This window comes from Rhinoraja longicauda, chromosome 9 (genome assembly GCF_053455715.1).
Source record: "Rhinoraja longicauda isolate Sanriku21f chromosome 9, sRhiLon1.1, whole genome shotgun sequence".
Taxonomy (NCBI): Eukaryota; Metazoa; Chordata; class Chondrichthyes; order Rajiformes; family Arhynchobatidae; genus Rhinoraja; species Rhinoraja longicauda.
Genome location: NC_135961.1, coordinates 52,777,447 through 52,802,766, shown reverse-complemented (window position 1 = coordinate 52,802,766; position 25,320 = coordinate 52,777,447). Strand labels below are relative to the sequence as shown.

The 25,320-nt window shown below is 45.9% G+C and overlaps 1 protein-coding gene across 3 annotated transcripts in view; it reads left to right on the top strand.

Moving 5' to 3' along the window:
- phactr2 (phosphatase and actin regulator 2) overlaps positions 1-25,320 on the top strand; it is a 114,349-nt gene that overhangs the window by 42,803 nt on the left and 46,226 nt on the right. For all 3 annotated transcript variants that reach the window (XM_078405485.1, XM_078405484.1, XM_078405486.1), the window contains exons 2-3: positions 12,137-12,304; positions 20,765-20,845. In XM_078405485.1, coding sequence (XP_078261611.1) covers positions 12,137-12,304; positions 20,765-20,845 — 249 coding nt within the window. The remainder of the gene's footprint in view (positions 1-12,136; positions 12,305-20,764; positions 20,846-25,320) is intronic.

Below are 25,320 nucleotides of genomic sequence, written 5' to 3'. Positions count from 1 at the left end.
CCCTGTGGGTTTCCCTCCAATTTACACAGTTTAAATCTGAATTAAGTATGTGCGAAATAAAGATCCAGTAATCCCCAGACAATGGCAAGAGCACCACAGTGGAGTGAATGAAACCTGGGAATGCAAGGCAAACAATGCAAGTTCCACAAAGAGGAGGTTTTAACCAAAGCTTGTCAGAATCTGAAGCGCAACTTTGGATTTTTGTGGCTTGGAAAAACAGTTATTTGGGAGGGGGAAGAGGTTTGGGGACTGTTCCTGGCCATCATCAGGGAGATAGGGAAACATGATGGTATTTATCACCATCCACAGAGAATTGCGTTGGGGGGAAGGGTGTTGGGGGTCATACAAGAGGCAGAATGAGTGCAATGGAGAGTTTGTAGTGATTGGAGAGGTGCTGGGCTATGGACACCTGCTCTATCAGTGACTGTGGTACGCTTGTCCTTCAGTCAGGTGTATGGATTAATACTTGATTGGTCTACTGATGATTTGTTGGGTGCCTCATCAAACAGCACATTATGGGCCATCTTGTATTGATGTGCAATAGTTAGACTGGCATCACCATCCTGCCTCATGTTTGGCCAATCAGGGTAATGCTGCCAGGGTCGGGTCTTATGAGCTACAAGGAGAGGTTGGACAAACTGATTGTTTTCTCTGGAACGCCAGAGGTTGGGGAGAGACATGGTGGAAATATATAAAATTATGAGAGGTGCAGGCAGGGTAGACGGTAAGTACATAGGTCATAAGAGCAGAGTTAGGCCATCCAGCCTATTGAGTCTACTCCACCATTCTCACCATAATCCTTATGTCACCCTTAAGCCCCTGTCCCAGTTCGGTGATTTTTTAGGCGACTACAGGCCACACGGTCGCCAGTGTGTCGCGTGCATGGTTGTGAGTAGTCTCCAAAGAGTCGTAGCGTTTTTCTGGTCACAGCTGGATTTTGCAAAGGCTTAAACATTTTCGGCGACTGTTGGACGCCAATGAGCGTAGCTTGACGTCTCTTGACGTGGGCACTATCGTAGGTTGTCGCCAGGTGACGTAGGTTGTCGCCTGTGCTGACTTTGGTGAATTCCAAGTGTGGACTTGATCTGATCATCCATCAGTGTAATGTGTCCATAAATGATGTTAGGTCTTGTTTGTTTTTGCACTTGTATTCTGTTTAAAGTTTGAAGTTTATTGAAGTTTATTACTATATTTTTGTATGCACTGTTGTATGTTCTTATCAACCTTTTTTAAAAAAATGGTTGAATATCAATAAAGGAAATTCTTGACATTTTGACGGAAAATCGATGTATGAAGTTATTGTATTTCAGAGTAGTTTCTCAGGGCATCACTTTCAAATAGTCATGATGCAGAATGATTGGAAACCCTACTGTACACCCCCTTTTATAGGGAAAGTGGGCGAAACGTGAATTGTCTTCAGTTGGCTTCAGTCTTCAGGGTCATAACTTGTCGTAGCTTGTCACGGGTGGACGTAGGTTGACTTCGGTTGTCGTAGATTGTCGCCTCTGTGGTCGTAGGTGGACGTTCTACTTGCAACGTTAGATAGTTACAACTTTAGATAGTTCGTCTGTCCCTCTCTTCCCCTCCTCCTTCCCAGATCTCCCTCTATCTTCCTGTCTCCACCTACATCCTTCCTTTGTCCCGCCCCCCCTGACATCAGTCTGAAGAAGGGTCTTGACCCGAAACGTCACCCATTCCTTCTCTCCCGAGATGCTGCCCGACCTGCTGAGTTACTCCAGCACTTTGTGAATAAATACCTTCGATTTGTACCAGCATCTGCAGTTATTTTCTTAATCTACTTGCAACGATTGGGTCGCCAGTTTTCGGTAGCTTGAAATCGACTAGGTGGTAGTTGTTGTAGCTTGTTGTAGACATTGTCGTGGGGGGGTCCAGTCGCCGGTTTTCGGCGACCTGCTACGACTATGACAGTCGCCGGCAGTCACTTTAAAAAAACGCCTAATTGGGACAGGACTTTTACTAATCAATAATCTGTTAATCTCTGCCTTAAAAATACTCAATCGACCTTTTCCCAGGGTGGGAATATCAAAAGCTGTGGCATAGTTTAAAGACAAGAAGGACAAAGTTTAAAAGAGATGTGTGGGACAAGTTCTTTTACACAGAGGGTGGTGGGTGCCTGGAATGTGCTGTCAGGAGTGGTGGTGGAAGCAGAAATGAAGTGGTGTTTAGGAGGCTTTTAGATAGATATGTTGATGTAGAGGAATATGGATCACATGCAAGCAAAGGAGTTCAGTTTATCTTGGCATCATTTTCAGCACAGACATTGTGGGCAGTAGTGTTCATTTTGTCTGTTCCTGTGCTGTGCTGTGCTGTCCAGTGGTCAATGTTACATCTTCAATGTCATGTTCACCAGGGTGTTTGAGCATTCCTCTGAGGCTAGTTTGGGCATAGTTGTAATGACACTGAATACTGAGCCCATCCCAGCCATCTATCTGATACACTGTGGCAAAACACCTGAACAATTCCGGGCTTTCATTTTCCCTCCACTGCTCAGATATCTATCCCAGATTTTAATCCCACATTTGTATGCTCGGTCATTTCTGATTAACGGCTATAACACTGCCTCTCTAATTTGATCTATGGAAGTTCATAAAATCATGAGGCAGAGGCAAAGTAAATAGTCACAGTGTTTTCCCCAAGGTAGGGAGGTCTAAAACTAGGGGGCTTAGATGAAAGGGAAAAACATTAAAAGGGACCTGAGGGCCAATGGTAGGTATGTGGAATGCCAGAGGAAACAGTAGAAGCAGGTAAAGTTACAACATTGAAAATATATTTGGACAGGTGTGTGGAGAAGAAAGGTTAAGAAGGATGCGGATCAAATACAAGCAAATAGGATTAGCTTAGATTAATATTACTTTATTATTATTATTATCATGTGTACCAAGATATCAGGTGTCACTGTGGTGAAGCTGCTCGAGCTGCTTTCTCACAGCACGAGACACGAGGGGGCTGACTCTGGGAGCTGTCAGTGGTGAGTTGGCATGTTCTCACTGTGACCACATGGGTTTTCTATGGGTGCTCTGGTTACCTCACACATACCAAAGGCGTGCAACTTTGTAGATGAATTGGTCTTTGTAAATTGCCCCAAAAGTGTAGGGAGTGGATGAGAATGTAGGATAACACAGAACTAGTGAGAACAATGGTTGGCATGGACCCAATGGATTGAAAGGACTGTTTTCAGGCTATATCCTTTAACCAATCAATCAATACAGTGGAAAAACCTTGTTTATGCATGTCATTCAGGAAAATCATATTGTGCATCGTGACCAGTACTGACAAGCTGGGCTGAAGGGACCAGTGCTATATTAGTGCTATTATCTGTTACTCATGTTTCTTAACTGGGGATGGAAGTGAATGAACCTTAACATCATCCAGTATCTATTGTAGCCTCTGGGGAACTTTGCAGGCCACAGATGATTTGCTCAGGGCTTCTGTGTTCTCCTGATGCGTGGACTCTGTTTCTCAGTGCCATTCCTGACAAACGGCCATGGGCTAGGAGATAGTGAGACATTGCGTTTCTTCAAGGAGGTGGCTCTCAACTGAAATGTGGAAAAGCTCAGGGTCCTGATAATATCCCCCCAGAATTCCTGAAACACTGCGGTCCTAAATGCCTGACCTGGCACCGTGAGTTTTACTCCTCTTGCGTCATTGGTCAGTCCATTCCGAAGATCTGGCGGAAAGCCACCGTCATTGCGCTACCAAAATCAAACAAGCCTGTGGACGACCCAAGGCCCATCTCACTCCTCTGTGTCCCATACAAGCTCCTCAAACGGCTTCTCCTGGCCTGGCTCGATCCAATCGTTGACCCTCAATGGCCCGCTGAGCGACGGATTTCAGCGTGGACGCTGCACCACCCACCAAATAGTCAAGCTGACCAATGACATCGAAGACAGTTTCGAAAAGGATCACAAGGCGGGCATCACACTGTGGGCCTCACCGCCGCTTATGATACTGTGTGGCACCAGGGCTTGATCTTGAAGCTCCTCCGAACCATCCCTGACCGTCATTTAGTGCGGTTCCTTGCCAACATCCTTGCCAACCACAGTTTTGTAGTCAAGACCAGCGACGCCAGCTAACCGTCACCCTCAATGGGTCACCCCTACCCTACAACCCATTTCCTACATACCTCTGGGTGAAACTAGATCGGCAGCTGACCTACAAGCAACACCTTGAAGCTCTCCGTGCTAAAGTCTCGGCACGGAACAACCTCCTGCGTTGCTTGGCCGGATCGTCATGGGGGTGCCAGGACATCTACTCTTCGAACCAGTGCTCTTGCACTCGTGTACAGCGCTGTTGAGTACGCCGCCCCAGCATGGTGCCGCAGCGCTCATACTAGCAAGCTAGACGCCACCCTCAACGACACCATGCGGATCATTACCGGCTGCCTACGCCCTACTCCGACGGATCTCCTGCCGGTCCTCGCAGGTATCGCACCCGCCAAGCTTCGCAGAGAGTTCTTCACTCATAGGCTGGTGTGCAAAGCCCCATCGGACGCCAAACATCCTTTGCACCACCTCGCCCAGGATTCACAGCAACTGGGACCTCAACGCCTGTCATCTCGTCACCTTTTCTCCCGTCATGCAGCGACCCTCTGTGGCTCCGGTTTCAACATACTAGGAGCATGGAGAACCAGCTGGGAACAGACATCGTGCCCGCCTCAATTCACTGTCACACCGAACATCACAGCCCCACCCGGCTCGGACATGCCCTGCAAAGAGTGGGTCGCCCTGAACCGGCTCCGTACAGGGGTCGGCCGGTTCAATGCCAACATGCATCGTTGGGGGTTGCGTCCATCAGCAGCCTGCGTGTGTGGAGCAGACCAGCGAACAGCGCAGCATGTCATTTTAGACTGCACTGTCCTCCGTCCCCCTGGTGGAGGGGTAGACCTCATGGCCCTTGACAACAGCACATTGCACTGGCTACAGCGCCTGGAGGGCGTTACATAATTTCTGCTGCCTCAAACGCAAGAAGAAGGAGGTGGCGAGCAAGTTATCAAGTCTTTTTCTCTGTCTGCCTGGGAATCTCATCCCAGAGCAAATTAGTAAAAGAATGCTTGTTTCAGGCGTCTGGTGTTGAACACGTTAACAATATGCCGACTGAATGTGATTATTCACAATATCGATGAAGGAATGTTGGTCTGGGAGAGGTCACTGACATCTGTTCACTTATCCTTCCTATGGATTGGGAGAATCACGCAGAGACAGCGTTAGTGGTATTTTCCCAGTGCCTTGAGCTTCCTGCTGCAGATAGTCCGGGTCTCAGCACGACACAGCAGTGCAGTGCTCATTGCTTCCACAGCCTTGGTGTCAGGCTTGAAGTCCTGATGTTCACGCACTGCCAGAGGCTGTTGTGAATTTCAATGTGATACCTGCCTTCACGGTGCAATGAAGGAAACACAGCAAGATACCACAAACAAGAGGAACGAGACAACAGACAATCTGTTCCTTTGGAAATGTCCCACTTCAGCAGGAAGAATTCCATTGCTGTTCACGCAGGTATCAGACCTTTTACATCCATGCACTTTTAGTGTTTGATTTAACTTTGGAATAACTGAAAATACATGAGAGGAAGACGAGTCACCATTGCTATCTTGGATCTTGCTATGCACAAATTGGGCACAATGATTCCTGCTTTGCAATAGTTCCTGGGCTCCTGAGAGAGCTTCACTGGGGGAGAGATATGTTGAGGTATTTTTTTTCCTCTGTGTTGAGCTGAAGGTTTAACTATCTAGCTAGAACCCTATTCTCTCTGGGAGGGAATTGGGCTCCTCAAATATCAAAGTGGACATCTATGTTTGCTGATGCAGGAAACAGGTGAGATCCTCAATGAATATTTTGCCTCTTTTTACCATGGAGAAATACATGAAGACAAGAGAATTTCACAATGTTCAAGTGGATGTTTTGGAATAGTCTGCATCATATTAGAGGATGTACTAGATGTCTTAAAGCATATGAAGGTAGATAAATCTCTGGGCCGCAATCAGGTATATCCAAGAACAATGGAAGCCAGAGAAGAAATTGCAGAATGCAGAGGTGCTGAGTTTGAGTTTTCTGAAGTAGTAACCAAGAAGGTCAATGAAGGCAGGGAGGTAGACATGGTGCATATGGACCAGCAAGGCCTTTGGTATGATTCCTCATGGTAGGCTATTCTGGGTGAGATCATAAGGCTCGATGGAAGGAAGCAGAGTGTGCTGGTGGAAGGTTGTTTGTCAAAGTGGATGCCCAGGAGGGAGCCATTGGAGATGTAAGACGCAAGGACCACGGACCGGTAGGAAGGTGAACCGGGGTAATGCCTCCAGCACCTTCAAGGTCAGCTGCAGGAGGCACCCCCGGGATACAAAGATGGCCAGGCGAGGAGAGGGACATTGGTCCGAAGATGACAAAGGAAGGTCCTGCAGGAGCCTGGAGCTTACCTGCATTGGGAACTGCTCCAGTACACGGAGAGCACGGGCAGACCGGACTTTGGAAAACGCACAAAAACATGGAGGCGCTTGCCTGTATAAATATGCAAAAGTAATTTTACTGTGCAGTTGCATGTGACAACTAAAGCACCATTTAACTATTGTGACTCCAACCCCTCTCCTCCATCCTTTCCCAGTCTCAGGCATTGGTGGCACCAGAATCATGCTGTTCTTGATATTCAGAAGTCACCTCCTGCCTGCATCCCCATCGTGGTTGCTATGAGGGTGAGTCACAGGGTAGCATCGCAGTGACTGCATCTCTAACTAACTTGGGAAGGAAGAGCTTTGTGACATTGTCAGAACTCTGAGCCTACAATGCATTCCTGGCTATATTAACAGAACTCTGAAAAAAATTGCCCATTGAAAAAATCCAGTGGGAAGCATAAATATGTAGATAAACCATGGATCACAAGGGGGCTGCAGAATGCATGCAAGAAGAAAAATGTACTCTACAGGAAATTCCGAAAATGTAGAACAAAAGAAAATGAAAATAAATATAAGAGATATAAAAATAAATTGATAAGCATTGTGAGATGTAACAAGAAGGAGTACTATAGCAAATTGTTGGAAAAAAATAGAAGTAATATTCAGGGAACATGGAAACTGATTAACAACATAATTAAAACAGGTATTGGGAAAGCAGATTACCCTAGCTACTTTGTTAAAAATCATAATATAACTATAAATAACATAAAAGAGGTTGCTGATGAATTTAATTGACTACTTTGTAAAAGTTGGGCCTACCTTAGCAAATGAGATTACTAAATCGAGTAGCAAGGAAGGTCTAGAACATGAGAGCTCTGATAGAAATGCTCACTCCATGTTCCTCAGTGGAGTACACGGAAATGAAGTCAACGATATTGTTAAAAATACAGTAACAAAAAGTCTACTGATTACAATTCCATTGATATGACACTAGTCAAAAATATTATTGAATGGATAGTAAAACCGTTGACACATACATGTAATCAATCCTTCCCCACAGGCACATTTCCCCCAAAAAATGAAAATAGCTAATGTTATTCCTGTCTACTAGAATGGAGACAGACATTTATTTTCAAATTACAGGCCGATATCTCTGCTTCCTCAATTCTCAAAAATATTAGAAAAATTATTTGTACAAAGACTTGAAATCTTTATTGATAAATATAACATACTAAGTGATCATCAGTATGGATTTTGAGCTAAAAGGTCTACCTCACTAGCGCTAATGGAACTAGTAGAGAATATTACTACTAATAATATTACTAGTAGAGAATATACAGCTGCACGGTGGCGCAGCGGTAGAGTTGCTGCCTTACAGCGAATGCAGCGCCGGAGACTCGGGTTCAATCCTGACTACGGGCGCCGTCTGTACGGAGTTTGTACGTTCTCCCCGTGACCTGCGTGGGTTTTCTCCGAGATCTTCGGTTTCCTCCCACACTCCAAAGACGTACAGGTATGTAGGTTAATTGGCTGGGTTAATTTTAAAAAATGTAAAAATTGTCCCTAGTGTGTGTAGGATAGTGTTAATGTGCGGGGATCGCTGGGCGGCGCGGACCCGGTGGGCCAAACGGCCTGTTTCCGTGCTGTATCTCTAAATCTAAATCTAAAAAAAATTTCAACTGCAATTGATAATAAAGAATATACTGTGGGAGTATTTATAGATCTCAAAAAAGCCTTTGATACTATAGAACATGGTTTACTGATGAATAAGCTAGAAAGATATGGTATTAGAGGAGTAACATACTCATGGTTAAGAAGCTACCTTGAAAACAGATATCAGTATGTTCAAGTAAATAATTTTGATTCAGAACTTATGGTTACCTGTGGGGTTCCGCAAGGCTCGGTGCTGGGCCTAAAGCTCTTTATACTCTATATAAATGATATTTGTATGGTGTCAAAATTGTTACATTTAGTTATATTTGCGGATAACACAAATTTATTTTGTTCAGGGTAAAACATGAAGCAACCTTTTGACAGTTAAAGGGGAATTGGAAACCCTAAAGAAGTGGTTTGATACTAATAAATTGTCATTAAATCTAAGTAAAACAAAATTTATTGTGTTCGGAAATCGAAAAATAAATTCGGAGGTAACACTTATGTTTAATGATGTAGAAATTGAAAGAGTGAAAATAAATTCTTGGGAGTGATAATAGATTATAAACTCTGTTGGAAACCCCACATAAAACATATCAAACCAAAACTGTCTAAATCCATTGCAATACTGCACAAAACTAAGGCCATCTTGAATCAAAATTCACTATTTACGTTATATTGCTCACTCATTATTCTATATATTACATACTGTGTAGAAGTATGGGGAAACACCTACAAAACTAGCAATAATTCAATCTTTATATTGCAAAAAAGAGCTATACGAATTGTCAATAAGGCTGGTTATAATGACCCAACCAACCCATTATTTATGAAATCATATGCCCTAAAATTTATGGACCTAGTAGACTTTAAAACTCTACAAATAATGTTTAGAGCAAAAGAAAGAACACTTCCTGACTGTTTTCAGTGAGGGAGAGCAGATATCCACTCGGGGGTAATTATATATTTGAAAAAATGAGGGTAAGAACAAATGTGAAAAATAGATGTGTGACTGTTAAAGGGGACAATTTATGGAATAGTTGCAACAATGAATTAAAATAGTGTAGTAATATGTGTAAATTCAAGAAAATGTTCAAATATTATATTTGAAACATGTGATCAGCCCTGAGAAATGACTGACATGATAGAAATGATGGTTCTTGACTATATTTGTGTTTCTTTCTATGTTTTGTTTATCTGCTTCTGACCTATGATGTTGTGTTTTTTAAAAATTATATTTTGTTAAGTATTTTGGGTAGGCATAATAAGCTTTATAATAAGCTTCTGCCTACACTTTTATTTTTTTCGGTCAGAAAATATCATGTGTGATTATATTGTTTTAATTTTTGATACAATGTCTTTTGAACTATTTAACTTTCACAACTGTATGGTCAATCTGTTGTATTGTATTGACCGGAAAAAAAAAATGTTTTTAAAATTTAAATTAAAAATTGTTGAAACTATTGTTGAAAAATTGCTGCACTATTACAATAAGACTGGTTGGGAAGAGTGTTGGTGAGATAACATGGCCTTGCTTCAGCACTCGGATTTTCTGTTCAGTGGATATAATGGTTGGAATCACGACTTTCATGCTATCATATTGCAGTCGTAAAATGGAGACTTCTGAGGGCAGCCTCTGGAATGTCTTGGTCACATTGAGTATCAGGTAAATGGATTATCTGTCCATCCTCTTCATTGTGGGTTCATTTATCATTGCGTTTGATTTCAATACTGAGCCATTTCTGCAACATCATTAACATCAGAAGTGAAAGTTGCCAGAGTTATAAACTTGGGGACCGTTTTGAAAATTTGGCAACAGCTGGGAATGCTGGTAACTTTACAGGGCTTTGCATGAGCTGCCTGCTGTTTTTAGCACAATGTGTGTTCCCCTGCTCCACAATGCACAGAATGAGCAAATTAGCCTTTGAGTGAAAACTAGACCAAGTGGATCCGTTGGGCCCAAACCTGCATTGGTGCAGTACCCTCCTTACCTCCCCCTCTTCCCCCCCCCCCCCACTCCTCCTCCCCTCCCCCCCCCCCCCCCCCACTCCTCCTCCCCTCCCCCCCCCTGACATATTGGTGTCAGGCTTGGATAGTTCCTCTGCTAGGTGGACTCCCCGTCACCTGGATGTGCAATGTTTGAGGTAGGTGTCACCCAGAGCTCAGTAGATTTATTCATCTCCAAATTGAGAGGGACAGCCCCTTGTCAGGATTCACTGTGCAGCAGTCTAACAAGATTGATTTGAATTTGTTTATTATTGTCATGTGTACCGACGGATATGTAGTGAAAAACCTATCCAGGTAAAATATCCATATGTGAATACAATCAAACCATGCAGATTATAGTGTTACAGTTATAAAGTGCAGATGAAAAGAAAGAGTGCAAGGACCGCAATGAGGTAGATTGATAGATTGGGAGTTTGTCCTTAGCTTATTCAAGAGTCTGCTAACAGCGTAGAAGAACATGTCATTGAATTCGGTGATACACGCTGTCAGGTTTTGTCTCTTCAGCCTGACGGGAGAGGGGAGAAAAGGGAATGACTGAGATGTCTCTGATCTATGAGCTGTTCTCATGGATATGTAAGGAGGCAATCACTAAGTACTGCTCGAAGATTATCACCAATGAAAGACTTCCTTTGGTCCACCTGAAACTCATTGACCTTCCAGTAAGAAGATGTGTGTAAAGTAATGCTGCCAACTGGACAAGTGTGCAGGGGAATGAGCTGAGGAACAAACTGAACTAGATTGAATACTTTATTGTCACATGTGACAAGTCACAGTGAAATTCTTTGCTTGCATACCCAAGGTATGCAAATAGTTGCCACATAAAGGGCTCTGACAAAGTTAATGAAGTACAGCCCCTTCAGCCCATCGAACATGTGCTATCACACATCCATTGACATTAATACCAGTTTTTATTCTCCGCTAATTCTCATTAACGCCAAGCTGCCAAATCGCCTCTCAGGTTCTACCACCCACCTGCACACCAGAGACAATTTACAACAGGAGGAAATGGGAAGTAAGCCAAAGAGAGAACGCGCAAACCCCATACAGATTAAACCCAGGTCATTGTTGCTGTGAGGCAGCAGCTATACCAACTATGCTACTGTACTGTCCAAATATAACAGGTCACCCACTTAAGACAAAGATGAGGTAAAATATTTTGTCTCGGAAGGCCGGCGAGTTATTGAGCCTCTCTCCTGCGTGGGCTAGATAAAGCTGCACCATTGTGCATTTTTAAGCCAGAGGTCGGTAGAACCTCAGTCAGCAACGGGTGAAAGGTCACTGCAGGAAGGGACAATGTTGCAGCTCCCTCATTGCCTCTATGATACTGGTGGTGAGTTACCATCAGAAGGATAGTTAATGGTGCAACTAGTGCATCTGAAGAAGGATATGACCCAAAACATCGTCTTTGCCACATTTGGTGTTTTATATGCATTTCTGGGCACCCCATTACAGGAAGAATATGGAAGCTTATGTGAGGAATCAAGTATAGAATAGAAGTATACAAAATTATGAGCGTTGTAGATAGAGTAGACCTATCAAATCCTTTCGGCCCGTGGTGGAAAGTACTAGGTTGCATAGCTTTAAGATTAGAGGGGGAAATTTTTATAGGAGATGTTGTGTGGCAGGTTTTTTTAATACGGAGTTGTGCATGCCTGGAATGCACTGCTGGTATAAGCAGATACAATAGTGGTATTTAGGAGGCTTTTAGAATGGATATGCAGAGAATGGAGGGATATGGATTACATGCAAGCAGAGGAGGTTAGTTTACATCGGCATTAATGTCTGCATGAACATCATGGGCCGAAAGGCCAATTCCTGTGCTGCACTGTTCAATATTCCATATATTCAGGGTTTGAGAGTTTCAGGCACGTAAGGCAGAGTGCAGGCTGTCGGGTACATGGTAGCCAGCACAAGCTCCCTCTTCCTCGTTATCCCCCTCCTCTCCCTTTCCTTTCCACCCCCTCACCTTTCCTTCCCTCAGCCATTCTCTTTTTCTCTCCACCCTCCATTCCACACCCTCTCCAGCCCCAAACTGCAGGCCTGACTCACACCCGCTTTTCTCTCTGGCCGCAGGTGACCGTCTGGAAAGTCTCACCGCCCCCAACCCGGGTGGCACTGCCCCAGTGCCAGGGTCTGTGCCGCTGAAACGGAGAAGCAAGTTGGCTTCCATCACCAATATCTTCAAACCGTGGAAATGGGGGAGAAAGAAAGCCAGCGAGAAGTTCCAGGAAACCTCTGCACGTAAGTCGCACAACGCATTGCTTCAGCCAGGTGCTCTCCGCCCGCTCGCCTCTCGCTTATGCTCACCTCACCTCCACCAGCATTACTTGGTCCCTGAGAGACGGTGGGAATAGACGGTGGTCGGGGACAGGACACTGATATTGGTTGGATTGAACTTCCAGAGAACTTGGAAGGTTTTGTGGATACAGCAGAGGTGGCATTTTGCCAATGCATTTATCTACCCGATGTAGGTTTTCCAGGTCTCTGAATCAACACAGGGGAGTAGGGATTACTGCTGCCCGGCAGGCCATGAGTTTTGTTTCAGGTTTGAGAATATCTTTTTCCTCAATTGACCAAAGGCTGTGTAGGAGTCAGTGGTGAATATCATCTTCAATGTCAGCCTTCCCAAGATATGGACCCCTAGATTGGGAAGGTGGTCTGAGTTTCCAGGATGACACCATGAACCTTTGCTGTCAGAGGACAGAGTGTTTCAGAGGGCAGGGGTTAAAGGATCTTGAGGTGTTTCCTTGAACGAGTCGATAATGTCTGTTGATGAGTCTTGGATCTCTGTGTCCAAGCGTACAGAAATACAAGGGCTGCCAACATACTGCAGGCTAACTATTGAGGTCGGTGATCTTGGAGTGTAGTTGCCATGGTTTAAACAGTTTCCCACTGATTGTGAACTCCAATCCCATGGGAAGTCTGTTGGAGGCGAGCTGCACAATTTCACTGTGAAAGATTGAAAAGCATTTGGGGCAATGACACAACCTTGTTTAACACTCGCCTTCACTGACTTAAGTTATGTTATTAGTCTACTGACAGAGTGGGTCATGACCCTTCTTCAAACTGATTGTGGTGGGAGGGGGGGGGGTGCGGGAGAAAGCTGGAAGAGAGGAGGGGCAGGACAAAGCCTGGCAATTGATAGGTGGACACAAAGTGCTGGAGTAACTCAGCCAGTCAGGCAGCCTCTCTGGAGGACGTGGGTTGGTGATGTTTCGGGTCCGGACCCTTCTTCAGTCTGATGATAGGTGGATACAGATGAACGGGGTTTTTGAAAGACAGAAGGTTGGACAAAGGCAAGAGATGAAAAAAACAATAGGCGTGATAGAAGGATAGAAGAGGTGAAAATTGTGAAGCCAGGGAAAGGAATATTGGTGGGAGGGTAGGGAGAAGGGGAGAGATGGGTGCTTCCAGGTGGACCACAAGGAATGGGAGGGGGGAGGTGGTGGTTTGCAGGTTAGTTACATAAAATTGAAATTTAATGTTCATACCATTAGGTTGTAAGTCACGCAAGTGGAATATGAGGTGCCGTTCCTCCAGGTTGCATGTAGCCTCACTCGGGCAATGGAGGAGGCCCAGGAGAGAATGGTCAGTATCCTAGTTCTACCTGGGAGGAGGGTTAGCGAGAGCAAAATTACGGGACACAGAGGACACGCAGGTGAGGGATCCATCTTAGTTTAGTTTAGTTTAGTTTAGAGATACGGCGCGGAAACAGGCCCAGCGGGTCCACACCGACCAGCGATCCCCGCACATTAACACTATCCTACAGACACGAGGGACAATTTACACATACACCAAGCCAATTTAACCGACAAACCTGTACGTCGTTGGAGTGTGGGAGGAAACCAAAGATCTTGGAGAAAACCCACACAGGTCATGGGGGGCAACATACAAACTCGGTACAGACAAGCACCCATAGTCAGGATCGAACCCAGGTCTCCAGCGTGTATTCGCTGTAGGGCAGCAACTCTGCCACTGCGCCACCGTGCCACACAATCTATGGCAGCTGGGGGGAAAGAGGACATCTTGGATGTCCCGGAATGGAAAACCTCATCTTGGGACCAGATGCGGCAGAGAGGAGAAGTTGAGAATTAAGGGGTAGCGTCTTTGCAAGAGGCAGGGTGGGAGGAACTGAGGGAGTCAGTAGGTTTGTGGTAGACGTCAGTCGATAGTCTGTTGCCTGTGATGGAAACAGAGAGATCAAGAAAGGGAAGAGAGGTGTCATGGTCCGGGTGAATCTGAGGGAAAGGGTGGAAGTTAGTGGTAAAGTTGATGAAATCACTGAGAATGCACGGATGCAGGAGAAAGTTTGCACTACGCAGTGGAGAAAGATTTGGGGGATGGTGCCAGTGTACATTTAATACTAGGACAGTTCGACATAACCAACAAAATGGCAGGCGTAGATGGGGCCCATATGAGTGCTCATGGCGATACCTTTAACCAGAAGAAAGTACGAGGAGTCAAACGAGAAGTTGTTGAGGGTGTGGACAAGTTTCATGGAGGAGAGTGTTAGCAGAGGGAAACTGATTTGGTTTCTGTTCAAGGAAGAACCTGAGGGCCTTGAAGCCTTCCTGGTGGGGGATGGTGGTCGCCAATGAGAACGAGCAAAGTGGGATGGAATTGACAACCTCGAGTCCATTCAGACAGAGCACACCATCTCTCAACACCCACCCATCAGTCAGCTAGCTCTAGCCCCATCTGAGAAGTGTCTGCAGTCCCCACATCGGCCTTATTAGTCACCACAGAACACCAGTGAAATCCCTATGGACTTAAGCAAGGCTTTTTACAAGGTAGGTTTGACTGGAAACGTTAGATTGCATGGGATCCATGGAGAGCCAGCTAATTGGATACAAAGACACAGGGAAATTGCAGGTGCTGGTTTTCCAATAAAAGACACAAAGTGCTGGAGTAACACAGCAGGCTAGGGAGCATCTCTGGAGGACATAAATAGGCAATGTTTTGGGTTGGGATCCTTCTTCAGACTGTAGAGGGGGAAAGCTGGAAGAGAGATGGGGCAGGACAGGTCTGGCAAGTGATAGGTGGATAGAGGTGACGTGGGTTTGGTAGACGGCTGGACAAAAACCAGAGGTGAAAAGCCAAAAGGCTGTGAGATAAGGAGAAAAGAGACATGAAATGTGATGCCAGAGGAAAGGATATAGGCTGAAAGTGATGCGTGGGGGAGGGGGCAATCTGCCAATCCAAACGCCCCCCCCCCCCCCCTCCTGTATCCACCCTATCACCTGATTTAGTCCTGCCACATCTCTCTTCCAGCTTTCCCCCCTACAATTACGCCGAAGAAGAGTCCTGACCAGTAACATCACCTATTCATGTCCTCCCAAGATGCTGCCTGACCCATTGAGTTACTCCAGCACTTTGTGCCTTTTTAAAAATTGGATACATAATTGGCTTGATAGTAGGAAGCAGGTGGTGATGGTAGAAGGTTGTTTTTCAGGCTGGAATGCCTGAATGGTGGTGTGCCACATGAATCAATGTTGTGCCAATTGATCGTCATTTATACAAATAACTTGGATCAGAAGGTACAAGGCATGGTTAGTAAGTTTACAAATGGCAGTAAAATAATGGTATCATGGACAGTGAAGAGGATTATCAAGCATTGCAGATGGATCTTGATTAGCTAGGTAAGTGGACCAAAGAAGGGCAAATCGCATTCAATGCAAATGAGTACGAGGTGTTGCATTTTGCGAAGTCAAAGCAGGATAGACTTTCACAGTGATTGGTAGGACCCTGGGTAGTGTAGTAGAGCAGACAAACCTAGGAGTGCATGTACATAGATCCCAGAAAGCGATGGCGTAGGGAGATAGGATGGTGAAGAAGGCTTTTGACACACTGGCCTTTATCAGTCAGGACATTGAGTATAAGATGTTTGTGAGGCTGTGAGTTTTATGTTCAGTTTTGATCATCCTGCTATAGGAAAGCTGGAATGAATGCAGGAAAGATTTATGAAGACATTGCCAGAACTTGGAGTGAATTATTTGAGCAGACTGTGACTTTGTTCCTTGGAGAAGGCAGTGGAGGCCAATTCACTGGATATGCAAGATACATCTTCTGGATGCACTGGGACGCATCCTCAGTGATGTGACCTGGGGTCATCGGGTGTTTCGGGTCTCACAACATCAGACACCCTCGCCCAGGCGACCCAGCCAGGGTTGATCAGGCCCCGACTTGCATCCCAGCAGCAACCGCCCACGGATCAGCCCTCTTAATCCAAAGCCATCTCGTGGCTTTCTCTGCGGCTTCGCTTGCGGATTGAATGGCCCTCTTCTTTGCCAGCCCCGTAATGCCCAATTGGTTGAGGACTTTGCAGAGTGGTCACGTCTTTATCAAACTGCAGCCATTCATTCCGGTTGCTGGCTGGGGGGCACTTAATCTGTTGCTGTGGAACTACTCTGCAGGGGTTGGGGGACTCTGGTGCGTGGAGGGACTGGGCTCTGTGGGGTGAGTCCTGGCCGGGGTCCTCCTGCGTCTCACCAGGTTTAGGGCCTGTGCGCTGAATTTTATAAGAAAGCTAGATAGAGCTCTTGGGGCTAACGGAATCAAGGGGTATGGGGAGGAGGCAGGCACGGGTTACTGATTGTGGATGGTCAGCCATGAACACAATGAATGGCGGTTCAGGCTCGAAGGACCGAATGGCCTCCTCCTGCACCTATTTTCTATGTTTCTTTGTATGAGACTGTGCTTATCTTATCGAGTGTGTAAAATCAGGAGGGGCAAAGATAAGGTGAATGCACACAGCCTTTTTCTCATGGTTAGAGAATCAAAAACTTGAGGGCATAGATTTAAGATGAGAGGGGAAAGAGTTAATGGGAACCTGGGGGTGGGGGGGGAAGCTTTTTGACTGAGGGTGGTGGGTATCTGGAATGGGATGCCAGATGAAGTAGTTGAGGCAGGTACAGTAGGAATGTTTAAAATTCATTTGGACAGGTACATGGAGAGAAAAGGTTTCGAGAGATGTGGGCCAAAGTTGGGCAAATAGGACTAGCTTTGAAGGGCATCGTGAACAGCATGGATGAGTTGGGCAGAAAGGTTTGTTTCTGTGCTGTAATACTCCATGAATCTTAAGTGAGTTCCCTCAGTGTGAGGGACAACAAGGAGATAGGGATTGATTCTTTAAGGATGGAGTACCCAACAGCAATGTGGGCAACTCTTAACAATGCTGTGAAGATTGTTAACAAGTAAGCAAGCCTAGTAAACAAATCCATTCGGGGATAACTTGGGTACAGGCAATAAAATATTTGCTCGCTAACGACACAAGATCAGAGTTGTAGGGCACAGAAATGGGCCATTTATGCCACCTGCTGACATTATTGCGAGCATTAGAATCATATCCTGATTATGGGCCTGAGGTAGCCTGGAGCTTACCTGGAGATTACCTGGAGCTTACCTGGAGCTTACCTGGAGCTTACCTGGGCTTACCTGGATTGGGGCGCCCCAGTACTTCCAGCATGTGGACCGGACTTTGGACTTTTTATTTGTAAACAGCGCCAAAATAAAGAGACTGTGCATTTTATTTTATTTTTAGTTTAGTTTAGAGATACAATGCGGAAACAGGCCCTTCGGCCCACCGAGTACGCACCAACCAACGATGGCCAACGCACTGTCGAATGTTGAAAGACTGGAGCAACTAGGCTTGTATGCGCTAGAATTTAGAAGGATGAGAGGGGATCTTATTGAAACATATAAGATTATTAAGGGATTGGACACATTAGAGGCAGGAAACGTGTTCCCAATGTTGGGGGGAGTCCAGAACCAGGGGCCACAGTTTAAGAATAAGGGGTAGGCCATTTAGAACGGAGATGAGGAAAAACTTTTTCAGTCAGAGAGTTGTAAATCTGTGGAATTCTCTGCCTCAGAAGGCAGTGGAGGCCAATTCTCTGGATGCTTTCAAGAGAAAGCTAGATATCTTAATGATAGCGGAGTCAGGGGGTATGGGGAGAAGGCAGGAACAGGGTACTGATTGTGAATGGTCAGCCATGATCACATTGAATGGCGGTGCTGGGCCGAATGGCCTACTACTGCACCTATTGTCTATTGTCTATTAACACTATCCTACACACACTTAGGACAATTTACACATACATCAAGCCAATTAACCTACAAAACTGAACACCTTTGGATGTCCAGGTCCAAGGGAGGAAACCGAAGATCTCAGAGAAAACCCACGCGGTCATGGGGTGACCTTACAAACTCCGTACAGACAGCACCCATAGTCGGGATTGAACCCTGGTCTCCGGCGCTGCAAGTGCTGTAAGGCAGCAACTCTACCGCTGCGCCACCGTGGGTTTGTTGGCTGTGCAAAAGAATTTCACTGTACTCTCCGTGCATGACAATAAAGAACGGCACAGTGGCACAGTGGTAGAATTGTTGCCGTACAGCACCAAAGACCCGGGTTTGATCCTGACTAGGGGTGCTGCCTGAATGTTCTCCCCATGACCTGGAGCGACTAGGCTTGTATACACTGGAATTTAGAAGGATGAGAGGGGATCTTATCGAAACATATAAGATTATTAAGGGGTTGGACACGTTAGAGGCAGGAAACATGTTCCCAATGTTGGGGGAGTCCAGAACAAGGGGCCACAGTTTAAGAATAAGGGGTAGGCCATTTAGAACTGAGAAGAGGAAAAACTTTTTCAGTCAGAGAGTTGTGAATCTGTGGAATTCTCTGCCTCAGAAGGCAGTGGAGGCCAATTCTCTGAATGCATTCAAGAGAGATCTAGATAGGGCTCTTAAGGATAGCGGAGTCAGGGGGTATGGGGAGAAGGCAGGAACGGGGTACTGATTGAGAATGATCAGCCATGATCACATTGAATGGCTGTGCTGGCTCGAAGGGCCAAATGGCCTACTCCTGCACCTATTGTCTATTGACCTGCATGGGTTTTCTCCGGGAGCTCCGGTTTCATCCCGCACTGCAAAGATGAACAGGCTTCTATGCTAATTGGCTTGGTAAAATTGTAAATTGTCTCTAGTGTGTCGGATAGCGTTAGTGTGTGGGGATCGTTGGTGAACTCGGTGGGCCAATGGGGCTGCTTCTAAACTAAACCATTGAACCATCTTTCTGTACTGTCCCAATTTAGTGCCTGTTTCAATGTCTCCTTAACGCAGTGATGCTATCTGATTCCACCATCTCCTCTGGTAGCGAGTTCTAAACAGCAACCCCACTCTGTGCAAAAACAGAATTTACACCTCAAATCCCATATTCTGAGAATAAATCTTAAATGTTTAGTGTAAGTTCTCCGCTTTTCAATTCCAATTTTCTGGCAGAATTTCCCTTTTGCAGACTCACTCTGGATGTCTGGACGTGCTTCTGTTTTGGTCACTCTGTTGATTAATTGCCAAAATGGAGCTTCATCTCGTTGGAATGTTGAAATGTGCAGATAACACTGTTAAAAGCACATAATTTAATTTGACACTGAACCTGGAAAATTTCAACACAAAATTAGCAGATGTTAAGCAGATTAGAAGAGGCTTTTCCACACAGAGCCACAGAATACAGTCTCTTTGAAAGTGCAGCAGTCAATTAATGCGGCATTAATTAACTCCCTCACAAACAAGGGGCATTGAGTTTTTGGCTTCAAAACAGGATTACAGGCTGCAGGGTCATGTCTGAGTAAAAAGAAGCCACGCTTTTCTACTTCTGTTTAATGGAGACTTGGGTTGCGCTTTACTCCAGTCAATGTCACTGATGCAAAGCACAGTGATTTATTTAGAGAGAACAGCAAGGGCGGCACGGTGGCGCAGCGGTCGAGTTGCTGCCTTACAGTGCTTGCAGTGCCAGAGACCCAGGTTCAATCCCGTCTACGGGTGCTGTCTGCACGGAGTTTGTATGTTGTCCCCGTGACACAGTGGGCTTTCTCCGAGATCTTCGGTTTCTTCCCGCGCTCCAAAGACATATAGGTTTGTAGGTTAATTGGCTTGGTATAAGTTGACATTGCGGTCCCTAGTGTGTGTAGGATTGTGTTCGTGTGCTGGGATCGCTGGTCGGTGCGGACTCGATGGGCCGAAGGGCCTGTTTCCGCACTGTATCTCTAAACTATACTAAACTATCAAGGCGGACATAGCAGGATCCCATGCATGAGCAGTGTTCAATTGAGTGGGTTGTTGATGACGATTGCACAATGAACGTTCCCTATTGGATTTTATTACCGTGTGGTCCTACACCTTCACTTCCAGGGTCTTTCCCCAGGCTCCACCACCCACCAGCCCCACTCGCCGGTGGGACATCTCTTCCCCTGCCCCCCCCCCCCCCTAACCGGTTGAACACCTCCTCCGTCACTATCACCGATAGGGAGCCTGTGGTTCCCTGTCTGGGCCTGAGTGTACTCTGAGGTTGAGGACATCGGGCTAAAATGGGGGCCAGACTGGAGATCTCATCGTCGGAGGATGGCGTTGCGTGTGACTAACTGCACACAGGGATTAGTTGACCAGGCTGCAGTCCCTCAATGCCTCCTTTCATTAGTACTTACTTCCTTCACTCTTGTCACTAAGGTGAAAACTGATCTGAGCCCATGACCATTTTGCTGGACTTGGTTTGTGTCCTGCAATCTGCCTAGATCAGCCTGCCGTGATCATAGTGTCATTGAGCTTGCGTCGGCTTCATGGAGACTGAGTTGGGTGAGATCTTCTGGTGTAACCTGTGTAGCTTCGAAACTAACCCTCTCCCTTTCCTCCATTTTCCCCTTTAAGTGCTGGAGAGGAAAATGTCGACCAGACAGAGTCGTGAAGAGCTGATCAGGAAAGGTGTTCTGAAGGACGTTCCTGATCAAGGTGAGTTACTGCCTTGAACACCCCTGCAGGGGATGAGTCCAAGAATGCAGCTGATGGAAGTGAACAGTCAGCACATGTGAATTGACTCTTGATGATTGTTTGCTAACATGGCCTTGCAACCAACTCAGCTGTCACAACCTTCTCAAGCACAACGTCGCAGCTGGTAAAACCGCGGCCTCACGGCCCCAGTGACCCGGATTCAATTCTGAACATGGGCGTTCTCTGCGTGGAGTTTGCATGTTCTCCCTGTGGCTGCATGTGTTTCCACGAGTGCTCCGATTTCCTCCCATGTCCCAAACTCGTGTGGTTTGGAGGTTCAGTGGCTGCTGTACATTGACCACGTTGGACCTCTTGTACAGTGTGAAGGGGGGCAGCGTGAGTAATTTAGTGAGTAGGCTGAAAGCTTCCCAACCTCAATCAACACAGAGAGAAGATATTAGCAAATGTATTAACAGAATAAAAGCAGTGTGTGTGGCTGCACCTGTCAGGAGTCTTTTGAATCTTTCTCCTGTCATCTTTAAACGTATGCCCTCTTGTTTTAGACTCTGGCAAACCTTAGGGAAATGACTTGTGACCATTCACACTCATTTTATAAACCTCTGTAAGGTCACCTCTCAGTCATCTTTGCTCCAGGGAAAAAAAAACGACCTATACAATAGACAATAGGTGCAGGAGTTGGCCATTCAGTCCTTCGAACCAGCATCGCCATTCAATGTGATCATGGCTGATCATTCACAAGCAGTACCCCCGTTCCTGCCTTCTCAGCATACCCCCTGACTACACTATCTTTAAATTGACAATAGACAATGCGTGCATGAGTAGGCCATTCCTTCCTATACAGCCTCCAGACCTCCAGACCTGCTTAAACCCTCCAGACCTGGTAATGCCCTCTTAAATCATTTGTTGCACACTTTCCAGTTTAACGGTATCCTGTCAAAGTGTACAAGAGACCAGGACAATGGGGCATGCGCTTAACGTGAACTTCCTCTCCATCCTGCGGAAAATTCCAGCTTCAGAGAGAATGGGACGTCAGTGAACGGATTCTTGGTCCAGAGACACAAGGAACTGCAGATGCTGGAATCTTGAGCAAAGTACAGAGTGCTGGAGCAGCTCAGCGGTCCGGCCAGCATCTGTAGAGGGAATGGACAGGTGCTGTTTCGGTCTGCGATCTAGCTTCACAATCTGAGGATTTTTTTCTTGGTCGGGAAGTTTGGCTTTAGTGGAGTTTAGGTTGGCTTTAGTTGGCTTTAACGGCAGGGTTGTCACTGTATGGGTTGGTGGTCTTTGATAGTCCTGAATGGGGAATGGGAACTTGGCTCAGCACTTCCTCATGTAGGTGATTGAGGAAGTGAACTCTTCGTGAGCAAGTGTGTGCTGATGCAACCACTTCCACTTCTCTCGCATCCTCTTGGTCAACAGAGTCTCCCAAGGCACTTATACAAAATGTTTGCCTTCGAAGCAAAGCATTTGAACCCCCTCATTCCCTTTCTCCCTCATCTCCCTGATTACCTGTATTACTAGTGTGTCTATTCAGCTTCCCCTTTAATCTCATCCTGTGGTTCTCCCTGATTTAATGCCCCCTTCCGTTAGGAGGAAATTCCACACTCATCTCATTCTAGAAGTAGATTCTCATTTTCGACATGGCTGCATTTAAAGCATGCTAGAGCAAGTGGCATTTAAAGCATATGACTTTGTTCCTTGCTTAAGGGACCTCTCTTTTCTTGATTTCCTGCTTTGCACCAAGAGTTTTGCCTTTTATTCATTGGATGTGAATGTCACTGGTGAAGTTGGCGATTACATCCCACCTCCAGTTCACCCCTTGAATGGTTCCTTGGGGAATTCCGAATCACCCGGAGTGGTTTGGCTCATAAGCCGGCTGTTCAAGAGGAGAGCAGGAATTACAAATAGGAATCTGAGCCTGCTCCACCATTCAATAAAACCAGACATGATCTGAGCTTTGCTGCCTCATCCCCACCATCTTTGACTTCCCAACGGACCTCACATTTTTCTGATATGGGTGCGACTGCCTTTGACTTCAAGGCAGCGTTTGACTGAGTGTAGGAAAATAACTGGTACAAATCGAAGGTATCACAAAAAGCTGGAGTAACTCAGCGGGTCAGGCAGCATCTCAGGAGAGATGGAATGGGTGATGTTTTGGGTCGAGACCCTTCTTCAGACTGATGTTAGGGGAGGGGGTGGCACAAAAAGCTGGAGTAACTCAGTGGGTCAGGCAGCATCTCAGGAGAGAAGGAATGGATGACGTTTTGGGTCGAGACACTTCTCACAAAAAGCTGGAGTAACTCAGCGGGTCAGGCTGAGTGTGGTACAGAAGAGTCCTGGTATAACTCCATTCAATGGGCATCAAAGAGGAAACATTTCAGTGTTTGGAACCATACCTTGCACAACAGAAGATAGTCTGATGAAGGGTCCCAATCCGAAACGTCACCTGTTCCCTTATCCCAGAGATGTTGCCTGTCCCACTGAATTACTCCAGCATTTTGTGTCTATCTTCAGTGTAAACAAGAATCTGCAGTTCCCTCTTAAACATAGAAGATAATTGTGGTAGTTGGATGCCAATCATTCCCACCCTCAGGGCATTGTCTTTGGCCTAGCCATCGCTATTGATGCATCAATCACCTTCCATCCATCAAAAGGGCAGACATGAGAATGTTCACAGACGATTAGTATTGGTTTATTATTGTCACGTGCAGCGATACATTGGAAAATGTTGTTTTGCATGCCATCCGGGCAGTTCATATCATTTATAAGTACATCGTGTAGTGCAACAGTGAAAATAAACAGGGTGCAGAATATTTTATAGCTGTAGATACGTCACGGTGGCGCAGCGGTAGAGTTGCTGCTTTACAGCGAATGCAGCGCCGGAGACTCGGGTTCGATCCCGACTACGGGCGCCGTCTGTACGGAATTTGTATGTTCTCCCCATGACCTGCGTGGGTTTTCTCCGAGATCTTTGGTTTCCTCCCACACTCCAAAGACGTACAGGTATGTAGGTTCATTGGCTGGGTAAATGTAAAAAATGTCCCTAGTGGGTGTAGGATAGTGTTAATGTGCGGGGATCGCTGGGCGGCGCGGACCCGGTGGGCTGAAGGGCCTGTTTCTGCGCTGTATCTCTAAAATCTAAACAAAAAAAAATATGCAGCACAGAAAATAGTATAATGGCCGCCGTGAGGTAGATTTGGGGATCAGGAATACACCATCCTTAGCATATGAAAAGTCAGTTCAATAGTCCGATTACAGCGGGGAAACAAGTTGTTCTTTCATGTTTTCAAGCTATTATATCTCCGATGGAAGAGCAAAGCGAAAATGAACGAGGTGTGAGTGGTCCTTGATTATTCGGCTGCTTTCCCAAAGTAGCATAAAGTTAGATGGAGTGAATGGGGAGAGGATGGTTGGTGGGAAGGACCTCGCCACAGCCACAACCCTCTGCAATTTCTGCAGTTTTGGGCAGAGCTGTTGCCAAACCAAGTTGTGATGCATCCCAATAGGATGTGTTGTTCCAGGTGTAAATGTAGAAATGGATAAGAGTCAAAATGTTCTAAATTTGTTAAATGGTCTTCACCTTCTGTGGAGGTAAATGCTATGGTGTGCTTTCTCAGCCTGGACTAGGTCACATTGTCGGTGATGTTTACAACTGGGATCTTGTATTTGAACATTGTTCAAATTCCATTCCCAGCTCCCCAGCGAATGAAGCAGCCAATGCCTCCATGCAAAAAGACAGAGACAATGTTGGGGAAAGGGTTGATGTAGCAAGTAACAGTCGCTGCACCCTCACTGTTCCATCACCATTACTGACCAAAGCCCTCGTATCGACATCCTAGGAGTCACCATTGACCAGAAACTCAGCTGCACCAGCCGTGGAAATACTAAAGTTGGTCAGAGGCTGGATATCCTGCGGAAATGACTCTCCTCCCTGGCAACTCAAGGCCTCTTCACCATCTACAAGGCACGAGCCAGCAATACGAGGGAAGACTCGTTGCATAAAACTTCCCTGCATAAGTGCAGGGCCAACAACTGCCAAGAAGCCCACTTTGATGAGCACCTTCTCGCATCCTAACTACTAATTCCCACAAACACCAACGATTGCACCATTCTGCCTTGGAAATGTATCACCATTCCTTCATTATCACAGGGTCTGAACCCCAGAACTCCCCAACAACGCTGTCACAACTGCACCAGAAGGGCTACAAGAGTTGAAGAAGGCGGCTCAGCCCCACCTTCTAAAGGGGTATGCAATAAACTGTGGCCAGATTTTGATATTAAAAATTAAGACAGGGCAGCAAAGTTTATGTGAGTACAAAGTTATAGAGCATGGGAAACCAAGCTAGTTTGCTTTAGATTAGTCTGGGGTATGGTGAGAGAGTAGGTATATGGTATTGGGATGGAAGATCATCCTTGATCTCATTGAATAGTATCAGACGCTGAAGTGTCAAATGGCCTTCTGTTTCTCTCTGTGT